The sequence below is a fragment of the Aedes aegypti genome, chromosome 3 (genome assembly GCF_002204515.2).
Source record: "Aedes aegypti strain LVP_AGWG chromosome 3, AaegL5.0 Primary Assembly, whole genome shotgun sequence".
Taxonomy (NCBI): Eukaryota; Metazoa; Arthropoda; class Insecta; order Diptera; family Culicidae; genus Aedes; species Aedes aegypti.
Window position 1 is genome coordinate 147,372,982 of NC_035109.1, and position 13,984 is coordinate 147,386,965.

At 42.7% G+C, this 13,984-nt stretch overlaps 1 protein-coding gene across 1 annotated transcript in view; it reads left to right on the top strand.

Annotated features, from left to right (window-relative positions):
- Positions 1-11,939: 11,939 nt before the first annotated feature.
- The window catches only part of LOC5579220 (activating signal cointegrator 1 complex subunit 3), a 28,307-nt gene continuing 26,262 nt past the window's right edge, over positions 11,940-13,984 (top strand). Inside the window, exons 1-2 of the mRNA XM_021854117.1 lie at positions 11,940-12,377; positions 12,439-12,706. Of these exons, the coding sequence (XP_021709809.1) occupies positions 12,250-12,377; positions 12,439-12,706 (396 nt within the window). The 5' untranslated portion in view covers positions 11,940-12,249. The remainder of the gene's footprint in view (positions 12,378-12,438; positions 12,707-13,984) is intronic.

Consider the following 13,984-nt stretch of genomic DNA (forward strand, 5'->3'; position numbering starts at 1 on the left):
ACAAAAGTGGAGACGCCCATGCGGCGAATTTAGGAGCTGATGTGTGAACGAACCCCACATAGAGAACATATGTGTCGCACCCTAATGGGACGCGATGCACCGACAGTCAATGCAGTCAATCAACAGTAAGCGCCGACCCTGGTCAGCTATCGTGAGTAGACAAAACAAAGTGGAAAGTTGATCAGCAGATAACATGTAGGTGCTTTATTTATCTATTTCTACTTAAATCCTAATTTGAATTGTTTATTCTACCTTAATCTAGTATTTACGGCTAGGCCGAGTGTTTAATTTGTTATCCTAGTTAAACTCTACGTAAACTAAAACACAGCACAGGTAAAATAAGAACTAAAAATCATGCAAATCTTAACCCTAATTATGCACATATCCACAGCAATTGCGACATAAATCATTAAACTAATAGTACGGATGTTGTAGCTAGTACGGACGAAAGTACCAACAGAAGAACACTAAACGTGAGTAACTAATGATTATACGGATTATGCATGCAACGACACAAAAACGAATTCCTATGTATCCCAAACACAACATATTAGCTATTAAGTACTGATCCCACAGTGGGCTGAATTAGCGTAATTAATGCCAAAATTTGAAATTAATTGTGAAATATTTTTTGGTTGTCTCTATTCCGCAAAGGGATTTTATCGCTTCGTGAATAAATTGTTACGAAATCGGAAACCGTTCTGTCTGTTAATCCGTCCGTCTGCTTGCGCAACATATTTATAAAATCCGTTTACGATCGGGGGCTCGGTATGTCAAAGAAAGGTGACGGTCAAAGCAAGCGGGGAACTTCTCCATCGAACAAAGATCCTTTGCCGGTAGTGAGCTGCGATATATGTCGGAAGCCGGATGATAGCCGTATGGTAGCGTGTGATTCGTGTGGGCAGTGGTATCATTTCATGTGCGTTAGTGTGGACTCGAGTGTACAGGACGAAGATTGGAGCTGCAAGAAATGTTCTGAAGCAGGAAAACAACTTCTAGCCAACACATCTACACCGAACAACGCCGGAACAATACCGAAGTCTGGAACAAGCAAACCAGCGGATCTGAACGTGGAGGACTATGTTCAGAAGCAGATAATGGCGATGCAGAAGAAGTTCGAGAAGATGATGAAGGAGAAGGATGACCAGCGGCTGAAAGAGCTCAGAGATCAACGGAAGCAGTACGAACAGCTACTGAAAGCCACGGAGCAACGTGTGCAGCAACTGGAACAGCAACATCGGGGAATCACATCGAGTGAAAGCGGGATAGCAGGGAGTTTGTCTGATAAGCAGCCCAAGCAGACTTTGCCTAGAGGCGGATCGACGACAAATTCGAATGATCTCCGAATGATGCTCGGTGGTGGATTACCTGAGAGTTTCGGTCGTTACCAGCATCCGGATGTGGCTAGTGGTGTAAATAATCCGCTGCAATGGACTCTTGGAACGGGGCCGACGGCTAGTTCGACCAGCAATCCATTACCGCAAATACATGTTCAGGACGTTAGCCAAGGCGACGACGTTCTAGCGCAGGAGCTGCTGTTACTGGAGGAGAAGCAAGCGTTAGAGAGGAAGCATTTAGAGGAAAGAAGTCGACTTCTACAGCAACGATACGCGATCGGCGGAAGTGCTACTACCGGGCTGAACCCTCAAGCGACAGTATTCCAGCCGAATGTAAGCAGTGCTTTCAGTGTTCCCCTGCTTAGCCAAAGTCAAGTTTCAGCGCGGCAAGCGGTTAACAAAGAACTCCCGCCATTCTCCGGAGACCCCGAAGAATGGCCGCTCTTCATAGCAAGTTATGAGCACTCTACTAGAATCTGCGGATACAGCGAAGAAGAAAACATGCTGCGTCTTCAACGAAGCCTGAGAGGAAAGGCTCTGGAAGCGGTACGTTGCCGACTATTGCTGCCTGCGAATCTTCCCGGAGTGCTAGCGACGCTGAAGACCCTTTTTGGAAGACCGGAGATAATCGTTCATTCGCTGGTGAACAAAATTCGTGAAATGCCACCACCGAAAGCGGAGAAACTGCAATCGCTGATTGACTTCGGAGTAGCGGTTCAAAACGTTTGTGCCACTATTGCTGCATCAGGCCTGGACGAATACATGTGTAATGTGGCTCTCCTTCAAGAGTTGACGGAAAGATTGCCGCCGGCGATCAGGTTGAACTGGGCGTATCATCGACAGGGTCTGAGTAGAGTGACACTTTCGGAATTTGGAGATTGGTTGGGTAAGCTAGTCGAAGCGGCCAGCATTGTTACGATACCCTCCATCAGTGCTCCGAAAACAGAGCGACGCGGACAGAAAGGGGAGAATTACATCAACGTTCATTCGGAAAGCTGTTCAATTGTCGATGCTGCTGCGAAGGAGCGTCCGTCTACGCCGAAAGGTTGTCTTGTATGTCAGAACGAATGCAGTGGTTTAGAAAAGTGTCCGAAATTCCTCGACATGGACGTCGGGACCCGCTGGACGATTGTGAAGGAGCAAAAACTGTGCAGAAAGTGTCTGCGGAAGCACTTCGGATCCTGTCACATCAAAGCGTCATGCGGAAGGCATGGATGTACGTTCATGCATAATAGTCTGCTGCACGATGACAAGCGATACAGCAAACCTGCTACCACGGAAGTAGCGAAAACGCCTGCAGAAAACTCATCGGAAAGCTGCAACACGCATTCGAAAACGGCGAGGAAAATACTCTTTCGGTACGTGCCAGTTACGATCTACGGTAAAGGGATACAAGTAACTACCTATGCCTTTCTCGATGATGGATCGTCAGCAACTCTGATGGAACACAGTCTGTTGAAAGAGCTGGGGCTTAAAGGAAGGTCCCATCCATTGTGCCTGGACTGGACCGGTGGACACCAGCGAGAGGAAAACGAGTCGGTCATGCTGGCCCTGAAGATTTCCGGTGCTAATGATGCCAGCGAAGTATTCGAGCTTCCAGAGGTCCACACAGTCCGAGACCTTTCTCTGCCGAAGCAATCGGTGTTAATACCGCAGTTAGAAACAACATATTGTTACATCAAAGGATTGCCATTAGAATCGTACGACAATGTCTCTCCGCGAATCCTTATTGGAATGGACAACTGTCGGCTGGGCCATGCTCTTAGAAGCATAGAGGGTGGTGAGAATGAACCAGTGGTGTCCAAAACACGTCTTGGATGGATGATCTACGGCCCCTGTGCGATCGAATCCGGTACGATCAACTCTAATCATAGCAGCCATCATAGTTTCCATATCTGCCCGTGCGTGAAGGAAGACGAAAAGGATCTGAATACGGCTGTGAAGGAGTACTTTTCCATCGAGTCTCTGGGGATCTCCGGGTCGCCCACATCACTTCCGTCGAAAGATGAAGAACGAGAGTTGAAGATCTTGTCTACCGAAACACGATTGGTTGGAAACCGTTATGAGACTGGCCTACTGTGGCGCTTTGATCAAGTCCCGTTGCCAGACAGCAAGGGAATGGCTCTGAAACGTCTGGGCTGTTTGCAAAAGCGACTGAGACGGGAACCTGAATTAGCCATTGCGATGCATGTGAAAATGGCCGAATACGAGGAGAAGGGTTATATCCGGCGGCTTTCGACAAGGGAGAAGGCAGAGAAGCACTCCAATGACTGGTATCTGCCGATTTTCCCTGTCACAAACCCGAACAAACCTGGGAAGCTACGAATAGTCTTCGATGCGGCGGCGAAAGTTAACGGCGTTTCACTAAATTCATTCCTTCTGACGGGGCCTGATCAACTAGTATCGCTACTTGCCGTGCTCTACAAGTTCCGCGAGTTTCGAGTTGCCGTCGTAGGAGACATCAGAAAAATGTTCTTTCAGGTTCGGATGAAGAAACAAGATCAACGAAGCCAGATGATTCTGTGGAACAATGGAAAGACCGAAGATGAGCCGGATGCCTACGTGGTGGCAGTCATGACCTTTGGTGCGGCGTGTTCTCCGAGCAGTGCACACTACGTGAAAAACCGGAATGCTGACAGGTTTGAAAAAGAGTATCCGAGAGCGGTCGAGTGTATTAAGTACGAGCACTACGTTGACGACATGTTGGCGAGTGTCGAAACCGAGGAAGAAGCGGTGAAGCTAGCCACTGAAGTGCGAACCATCCATTCTGAAGGAGGCTTCGAGATACGAAATTGGTTATCGAACTCAAGCAAAGTTGTCACGAGTCTGCATGAGAACAGCACCACAGAAAAGAATATGAGTTTCAATACGGAGATGTCGACGGAAAAGGTGCTTGGAATGTGGTGGGATACCACGACAGACACATTCACCTTCAGATTATCGCCGAAGCATGATCAGGAGCTGCTCTCTGGTACTAGGATGCCCACAAAACGCGAAGTCCTGAGGACGTTGATGGCAATATACGATCCATTGGGACTTATTGCCAATTTCCTGATCTACCTCAAAATTCTGTTGCAGGAAATCTGGCGCTCTGGATGCGGTTGGGACGACGAGATTAGTGGAAAGATAGCTGATAGATTGTCGACATGGATTGAAGCGCTACCGAACGTTCGCCAAGTCAGGATTCCACGCTGCTATAGATACGAAACGTCCGCTAAACCGACGAACAACGTGGAGTTGCATATCTTCTGCGATGCTAGCGAGAACGGAATAGCTGCTGTAGCCTATTTTAGATTCGAAGAAAAACAAATAGTGGAGTGCGCGCTGGTCGGGTCGAAAACTCGTGTGGCACCCCTAAAGTTTCTATCCATCCCCCGCCTCGAGCTTCAGGCTGCTGTCATCGGAGCTCGTCTCGCCGATTGTATCGTGAAATCGCATCGTTTGAAGATCACGCAACGTGTATTCTGGACAGATTCACGTGACGTAGTGTGCTGGCTGCGATCGGACCATCGACGATACAGCCAGTTCGTTGCGTTCAGGGTGAGCGAGCTACTCGACACCACCCAAGTGAGCGAGTGGAGATGGCTACCGACCAAACAGAATGTAGCAGACGAAGGCACGAAGTGGCAAAGGCCTCCAGATTTCCAACCGAGTAGTCGCTGGTTCCGCGGGCCTGATTTTCTGTGGAATCCCAAGAAGGAATGGCCCGGAGATAGCGGAGATCAAGGTGCGACCATAGAGGAGATCAGACCCAGTGTCCTGCATCACACATCCGTGTCTCCGTCAACAGTGGTGAACTTCGAGCGATTCTCAAAATGGAAACGACTGTTAAGATCGATGGGATACGTTCACCGATTTATCGCTACGCTTCGCAAAGGCACTAAGAAGCTCGTCGGCCCTCTAACGCAGGATGAGCTGAAACTGGCCGAAAATACCATCTATCGGATGGTTCAGCAACTAGCCTACCCAGATGAAATTCAACTGATCCGTGACAAAGATCCAGGAGCTTATCCGTGGGAGCGCGTTCTACCGAAAACGAGTCCGTTGCACAAGCTGAGTCCGTTCATCGACGAGCACGGCGTATTACGAATGCGTGGACGTATTGACGCCTGCGAGTGGGCAGACAAGGCTGCGAAGAATCCAATCTTATTGCCGAGAAATAATCACGTAACCAACCTCGTGATGGCAGATTACCACGCAGCGTGCCGTCATCAGAACCACCAGACGGCAATTAATCAGATTCGTTTAAAATACAACATTCCCCGTCTTCGTTCGGAATTCGGCCGCGTCCGCAACAGCTGTCAGCGCTGTAAAATCCGACAAGCACGTCCGCAACCTCCAGAAATGGGGAACCTACCGCCCGCTCGCCTGGCAGCCTTCCAGCGACCGTTTTCATACACTGGAATCGACTATTTCGGGCCGATGACCGTACTGGTTGGCAGACGCGCTGAAAAAAGATGGGGTGTCCTGCTGACCTGCATGACAACCAGAGGTGTGCACATCGAAGTTGCACATTCGCTGACAACGGACTCATGCATTCTCGCGTTACGCAACTTCATTGCTAGAAGAGGCGCACCGTTAGAAATTATAAGCGACCGAGGAACGAACTTCATCGGGGCCTCCCGAGAGCTTTGCGAAGCCCTGAAGCACGTCAACGAAGAGGAGCTGATGGTAGAATTCGTCAGCCCGGATACCAAGTGGACTTTCAATCCACCAGCCGCTCCGCATTTTGGTGGCTGCTGGGAGCGTTTGATCCAATCAGTGAAGAAGACCCTACACGATTTCGAGCCATCCCGCTTGCCATCGGACGAAATCCTTCGAACTATGCTATTAGAGATAGAAATGATCCTAAACTCTAGACCACTCACTGACATACCGCTCGATAACGATACCGAACCCCCACTAACTCCGAACCACTTCCTGTTAGGTTCTGCTAATGGTAGCAAGCCCCCGATCGTCTTTGATGATAAACCTAATGTGCTCAAGAGATCGTGGACGATGGCCCAACTGTACGCTGACCATTTCTGGAAGAAGTGGGTGGCCGAATACTTGCCTACCTTGACCCGCCGGACAAAGTGGTTTCAACCAGCCAAGCCAATTCAAGAAGGCGATTTGGTGATAGTCGTCGACAACAGCCTTCCGCGGAATTGCTGGCCAAGAGGACGAGTCGTCAAGGCGATTCACGCCAAGGACGGACAGGTACGACGCGTAACCGTGCAGACAGCGAGTGGGCTTCTTGAGAGACCGGCAATAAAGGTGGCAGTACTAGATGTCGGTGCAAAAGGAGGTAAGCCACTTGACCACCAGTGGCGTACCGAGGGGGAGTGTCGCACCCTAATGGGACGCGATGCACCGACAGTCAATGCAGTCAATCAACAGTAAGCGCCGACCCTGGTCAGCTATCGTGAGTAGACAAAACAAAGTGGAAAGTTGATCAGCAGATAACGTGTAGGTGCTTTATTTATCTATTTCTACTTAAATCCTAATTTGAATTGTTTATTCTACCTTAATCTAGTATTTACGGCTAGGCCGAGTGTTTAATTTGTTATCCTAGTTAAACTCTACGTAAACTAAAACACACAGCACAGGTAAAATAAGAACTAAAAATCATGCAAATCTTAACCCTAATTATGCACATATCCACAGCAATTGCGACATAAATCATTAAACTAATAGTACGGATGTTGTAGCTAGTACGGACGAAAGTACCAACAGAAGAACACTAAACGTGAGTAACTAATGATTATACGGATTATGCATGCAACGACACAAAAACGAATTCCTATGTATCCCAAACACAACATATTAGCTATTAAGTACTGATCCCACAGTGGGCTGAATTAGCGTAATTAATGCCAAAATTTGAAATTAATTGTGAAATATTTTTTGGTTGTCTCTATTCCGCAAAGGGATTTTATCGCTTCGTGAATAAATTGTTACGAAATCGGAAACCGTTCTGTCTGTTAATCCGTCCGTCTGCTTGCGCAACAATATGCTTGCACGGTGAAAAATTTTTAATGGTAAACTTTAATTTGAATTATTGACCGTTCAGTTCCTAATTGTTCGCGACCGTTTGAAACAGTCGTCGTTCTAAACGGTCGGTGAAACAGTCGCTGTCAGATTTGGCAGCAACAACGAGTGAGAAGATTTTCGCACGCAAACTAGCACCACTACTCTTTTAATTAGAGCAACAAGGACAGCAGAGTGAGCGTCGTCGAGTCAGATTTCCAAAACAGCTGTTGTTGACACTCGGCTGCCGGCTGCACAGCTCGGAAAATGAGGGATGGTTGGATGGAATGTTTATCAAAGGATTTATGTTTCACTAAACAAAATTTAACTTGTGATAAATGTTTCTAATGCTCAAAATACAGATTCAATGCAACAGTTCAATAAAAGGCAATAGCACAGACAAACAGACGTCACACTCTCATCGATGTCCATCGACCAACTTTTTAACGATCGATTCGAATATATGGTAGGTGGTCAATCGACCACCCGCAGCGCTCGCGTCGCTTTTATTCGTGTTTGACGTTTACACACTACCGCCATCTGTTGGTCCATCGGCCAACTACAGTGTTTTTAGCATTGGGCGTACATGTTTTCGCAACTATGATTTTGATCGCGATTTGTTCGAAGTGTTACGTCTGTTTCTCTGTGGCAATAGTTTATTGCGCGTAAGGTTATCCTAATAGGGTCCTAAAGCCCTGTCTCAATTTTGAAGCCAAACGCTTAAGATTAGGCCGAAAACACATGTTTACTCAATTTTTAATGTTTTTCATTTGTTTAAGTACAAAAAAAAACATTTTTTTTATGTTTTTATAGTTTTTGTCACACCCCTTGGTTTAAACTCAAGTTTTGGGTGTATTTTGTTTTCCGTGTCCCTTTCGAAATGTCAGATAGGAACAACCCAAGTGTTAAAATTAAAACCCCTGTGGTAATTTTGTCGACTAAGCGAACGTCAAACATGATCTCAAGTGTCAAGGTTCATTTATGGATCCAATTTTTAAATTAAAGTTTCAATATGATATATCCGTTATTTAAGAGGGAAAAATTGCTAAAGTAGTTGCAGTAACATGCTCTTTCGTATTATTAAATGAAAATAAGATTTCATCCAACATTTTAGGACCCTATTGAATCGGAAATGGCAGCGGAGAATATGGAGCTCGGAGAATATGATGTATTTTGTAACCTATTTCAGCCCGTGTTTTGGTGTATGTTGTCAATTGGTGAAAAGTCTCTAGACTCCCTCACCCATAAATACATATTTTATTGATTATCAAATTCGGCTTTTATTTTACAATACATTAACAAAACTACTTGCTTTTTGGAAGCTAGGGGTCCCATGGATTCCATCACAGATTTTTCAGGTCTTACTGCAGGACATCAACTCAAACTTTAAGCCAAGATAGCGAAGCTTACAGGATTGAAGAGCTGCTCCTAAAAGAATAATATGGTGATCGATACAATTTCCCGGAAGTGAGCATTTTGCTTTTTGTTCTGGAAACAAACAGCTAGCTGTTACTTTTACGCAAAGGTTCACAACCCGGATAAAAACGTATCATTCAGTGAATGGAATAAACCATTAATATACAATATAACGTATTGGATACAATACAGCGTATTGTAATTGAATGTCGAAGCAATATTATTCTTGTTTAGATATACAATTCAAATATTGTAACAGAACATTGTATTGTTTTTAATTGGTTTTATACCTTACAATTTTGGTCAAATTCCTATTTTCGCGTAAAACAACTGTTGCTTTTTTCTATGTAGCTTTGCTGAAAGAAATAAACAAAACAAGTTCAGAAAGCAAGAAATGTTGGGTGAAAAATATTCAAAAAGTAAAAATAAGTAGTTTTTTAGAAGTCACTTGACATTAGCTGTGACGACGTATGCAACCATGATACAGTTCGTTGAATTGTTTTTGTATTGTACAACAATACAAAAATTGCTAATCAAGACATTACATGAACATTATATCGTATTGTATTTTCAAAATGTTTGTATGAGAAAATATCTATATTTCTCGAAAACTTATTCATATAGACTCAAGTCAAAAAAAAGTATACAATTTACTTTATCGATCCTACGTGTTTCGCAGACGAAATTCTACACGTTTCGCTCTGAACAAACTCGATTTTCTACTTTCAGAGCGTTTAATTTCTGGATTTACAAAACGACGAAAGTAAGATTTTCAACTTTCGCAACCTAACCACTACTTTCGCCGCCCCGCTGTATGGAGAGACAAAGTGACTTAACAACGAATCAAAACAAAACACTACTTGAGTCGATTTTACACTGGTAGAAAAACGTCGCAAGTAACTGAATAAAACGGCTTATCATTTTGTCATGAAATTCTTGTGTGAAATAGTAGGAATCCCATAGTTTTTGAACGCGAGCTCATTGTATGCAAAATTTAAGCAATGTACACGTCGAAAAAATGTTAAAAAGGTGATTCATTTTAAAACAGTTTTCGAAGACAGGTTGAGATTCTACTGAATTAATTTTCTCAAAACTGTATGGAAGTTACTTACGTCTATTTGAAAAAGTAATCGAGATTTGTATTGTTACGATACTTAACCACCCATACATTACATTGCAAAAATCTCATATACCATACAGTGAACTGTTCAAAACAATATATTGTACTGTAATTGTATTGTCATTTTACATATACTGTATTGTATTTCCAATATATTGAATGGTACTGTTACAATACGTTATATAGTTTTTGTACTGTATTTTTTATCCGGGAATCTTTTCACTTAGCTTGGTTTATATCAGAATTGAAAATCCAACAATGAAAGTTACAACCGTTACTACTGTTTACAAAAACCCGTAGCACTACGCTCCCCATCATCAACATCATCATTGATTCTCCTTCCTATTCACATCTTTTTGCATCTCATCAATCTACGCGCATCGTTCAGCAGAAGATGTCAGCGTATGAAGGACGTAAAATCTAGAATAATGAACTGATCTAAAAAATCGGATTTTATCCACACGTGCATCTAACCGGTGATCTGTGAGTGTCGTCCCCCTCGGTATTTGGGCTATTTTCAAGCTTTAAAAAATCATAACTACCGAACAAACATCAAAATTTATCGGAAATACTACTAAATAGTAATTTATCCAATTCTACGAACTTTTGCCGAACACGATTTTATGATTGGAGCAAGTTTTAACATAGTTTGGTTGAGGTTTGTATCCCGAGGTTCTTGAAAATCTCTTTTTTTCGGGAAGTGTTCTCACTGAACAGCATGCCTGCATGAAAATTTCGGATTTTTAATTTCCAGACATGATGACAATGCATATCTAAAAGTCAATCCCGTTCAAAGTTACCATTTATCTTACGAAAATAAATTGTAAAAAATAGGTAATTATGAAGCACATTTCTAAATCCACTGTGGGTGAGCCAAAAGCACCACCGTGAGCTTCAAAGAATACAAAAAATGAACACGTTAGGGCTATGTAGCCCGTCATTCGTTTTGGCAAAAATTATGACTTTTCAGCTTGCATTTCAAAGTGATAAAACTCAGTCTTGATAGTTTATATTGACTTAAAAAAGTATCAGTGTACGCGCTAACAAGCATAAAGTAAGCTGATACTTTTTCATCTGTGTCAGTGCAAAACCAACTGATTTTCTTTGAGTCGAAATCATGAGATGAATTAGCAACAATCATCAACGATCCGTACAAATTTCAATGACGGCCTACTTCGCCTTAGAACTGCCATTTCTCAGTCGATGATGATGATTGTTTACAAATCATTCTAAATGATCAGTGGAATGCGATCAAAGCAATCATCATTCTGAAAGAAAAAGCAATGCTAACTTGTTCAATTCATTCGTTTCCGATACATGTGTCATGAATTATTTAACTATCATCAGGTTGCGATGCGGTGCTCGATCTTTGGGCATTTATTGTAATGTATTGCCTTTAGCAACATGTAATCTGTTGTTGGTCAATAAATTCATAAATGTATTATGTTTGATTCCCGTTGACTAGGGCCTGAAAAAATAATGCCAATGGATGTTTTATATACCATGTATATTGAGGAAACTGTAATTTCTGGGTACTGCGGAGTAATCTTATTGGCGTGTTCGACAAACTTTAACAGAATACAATTAGCTTTCAAATAGTGGTAATAGCAAGTGGTTTTGATTTTCCACATGCTAGTTATGATTTTTCAAACCTTGAAATAAGCCCAAAAACACATTTTCATCTTGAATCATACTGAAATCAAATGAGCTGAACATTTGACCAGACATTGTTCTTAGCATGAGAATTCCGAATACTCGTTGACCGGTAGATTTACAGACATTTTTTTAAATATGAACAGGTTTAGTATTCATATATAGCTTCGTGGTTACTTGCGTAAAGCCCTGTCTCAATTTTAGTGCCAGACGCCTGAGATTAGGCCAAGATTTGAGTCATATTTTTTTCTAATTTGGTGAATATATATATTCGTGTGCTAAACGAGTTTTGACCATATGTTGTACCTCACTTCTCACAGTGGATATAGATAAACATAGAAGTTGCGAACGCACTCCATCGTTTTTCGTTTTGCCATCACCTTGTTTTGACAGTTTCCTTCATTCTGCTCATTCGTGCCTTTTATCTGGTTCGTCGTTGTTTCGTTCGACACGAGCTACGTTTGCAATATCAAATTTTCATTTAAAATATCGTTTTCCTTGTAAGTTTTCCAGTGAATTCACGTGGAATATATCGTATATCTAATCAAATAGAAGTGCAAAGTGAAATTAGTGTTGGGGTCTGCCGATATTCCGATATATTTGATTAATCACCAGCGTAAACAGAATTGCCCCAGGTTCCTTTAGCTAACATTACGAAATACCTTTGAAACGGCATTTTCTGGGGAATTCACGCCGGAGGACAAGTTTCCAACTATGGCAGACCTACCGAAACTGTCTCGCTCGATGCGAGCCAACACAGATCTGGACATCCGCCGCGAACTCACAAACCGGCCCGAAGAACGGCCCACCTTACAGATGTTTCGCAGCAAGGAAGCTAAAAGGTAAAGGGTTCATGAAATAATCAAGAGGAAATTTAGGCTCTAAACTCATTGTTATTTTTAGCGGAGTGTCCTGGAAGGAACTGAAACTGTTCATCAATCAAAAATTGGACGCAAAAGAGGCATCCGTGTTGACGAATCAGCTGCGCGATTTGTGGAATTACTGTCGGGAGATGATTGGCAGTGAGGAGAATGCCGTTCTGGTGGACGAAGCGGCGATCTTCGTGTTGAGACTCTTTCTGGACCAGAAGATCGTCATGCTGAAGCACACCTCTCGCATTAAGAAAATGTTTGGACAGGTTCCAAATGCACTCATCAATAAGATGTGTACGGTATGTATCTTTTGTGGGTCATTATAGGACTGGTGGCGGGTTTCTATTGAAACAACTTGGGCACTGTTTTAATGCAAGTCGCAAAAAAAAACTTTTTCATTGCATTTTTTTTATTGTTCACCTTGTAAATCTTGGTGTGAAATTCTATTTTAGCTGGTATGGTACAGATATTTCTTCAGAGATTTTCACACGTTCTTAAGAAATTTCTTCTCTGATTCCACGAGGAAAATCTGTAGAGACTCTTCTAGTGATTCCCCCAGAGATTTCTTCTGAAAAACATTCAACAATTCCAGCGAAAATCCTCTAAAGATTTATTCGCCAATTCTTCAAAGAATTTCTTCAGCGATTTCTTGAGGGATTTCTAGAGGAATTGCCCTAGAATTTGCTCCAAATAATCCTTTATTACTCTGACCCATGTATGGAATAACTTCCCGGAATACATACCTTCAATCTACTGGTGTGATAAGCAATCTTTCAATATTTTTTATATGGCACAAACCCCTTACCATTCATACAAGTTAACAGGGCATTGTATGGATAAGTACCAATGTTCTTGGTCCTCCAAGGATTCAATCGAATACAGACCTAGGGATCTACAAGCATAAGCAGTTGTATATCGATGGTTTTCAATAATAACATATACTCTTAACCCTTCATATAACTAAACGGAGTATTTCATTGGTTTGTACGGATCCTGGGGGTGCGAACTCGAACATTTAGGTTGTTCAAATTGAACACATTTTTTTTTTTATTTACTGATTTCAGGCTAAGACCATGTGTTGGGAATCGTCATCGTTGGCGCAATAAACCAATTATTGAGAGCAGCCTTCGTGATAGCAGCTTCAATGCTGTAATTCATTTTTTATTATTAAACTAATTTAGAACTTAAGATTATACATACAATTTGGTTTTTATTTCAAGCTTCCAAGATACGGCCTCCCAACATTTCGAGTACACATTTCACTACTGATATCTCTATTGTACAGTGTTGCCAGTTTCACTAAAAATGCTTCCACAACATACCCCCACCCGTGAAACTGGTAACCGGTCTGAACAGTGGTTGCTGTATTCACATGGAATAGCGATCATCTGGAAACAACACAACAGCACTGCCGTTATTGTTCTTTCTCCGTCCGCTTGCTCATACAATTGCCACCGGGATCAAATACAACGCACACGACGGCTACTGTTGAAATTTTAGCATATTTTAATCGACACTTGTTGCACATTCCGTGAAGTGCAGATCCAATAATTCTTCGCTTTGTTGGAATACATTTT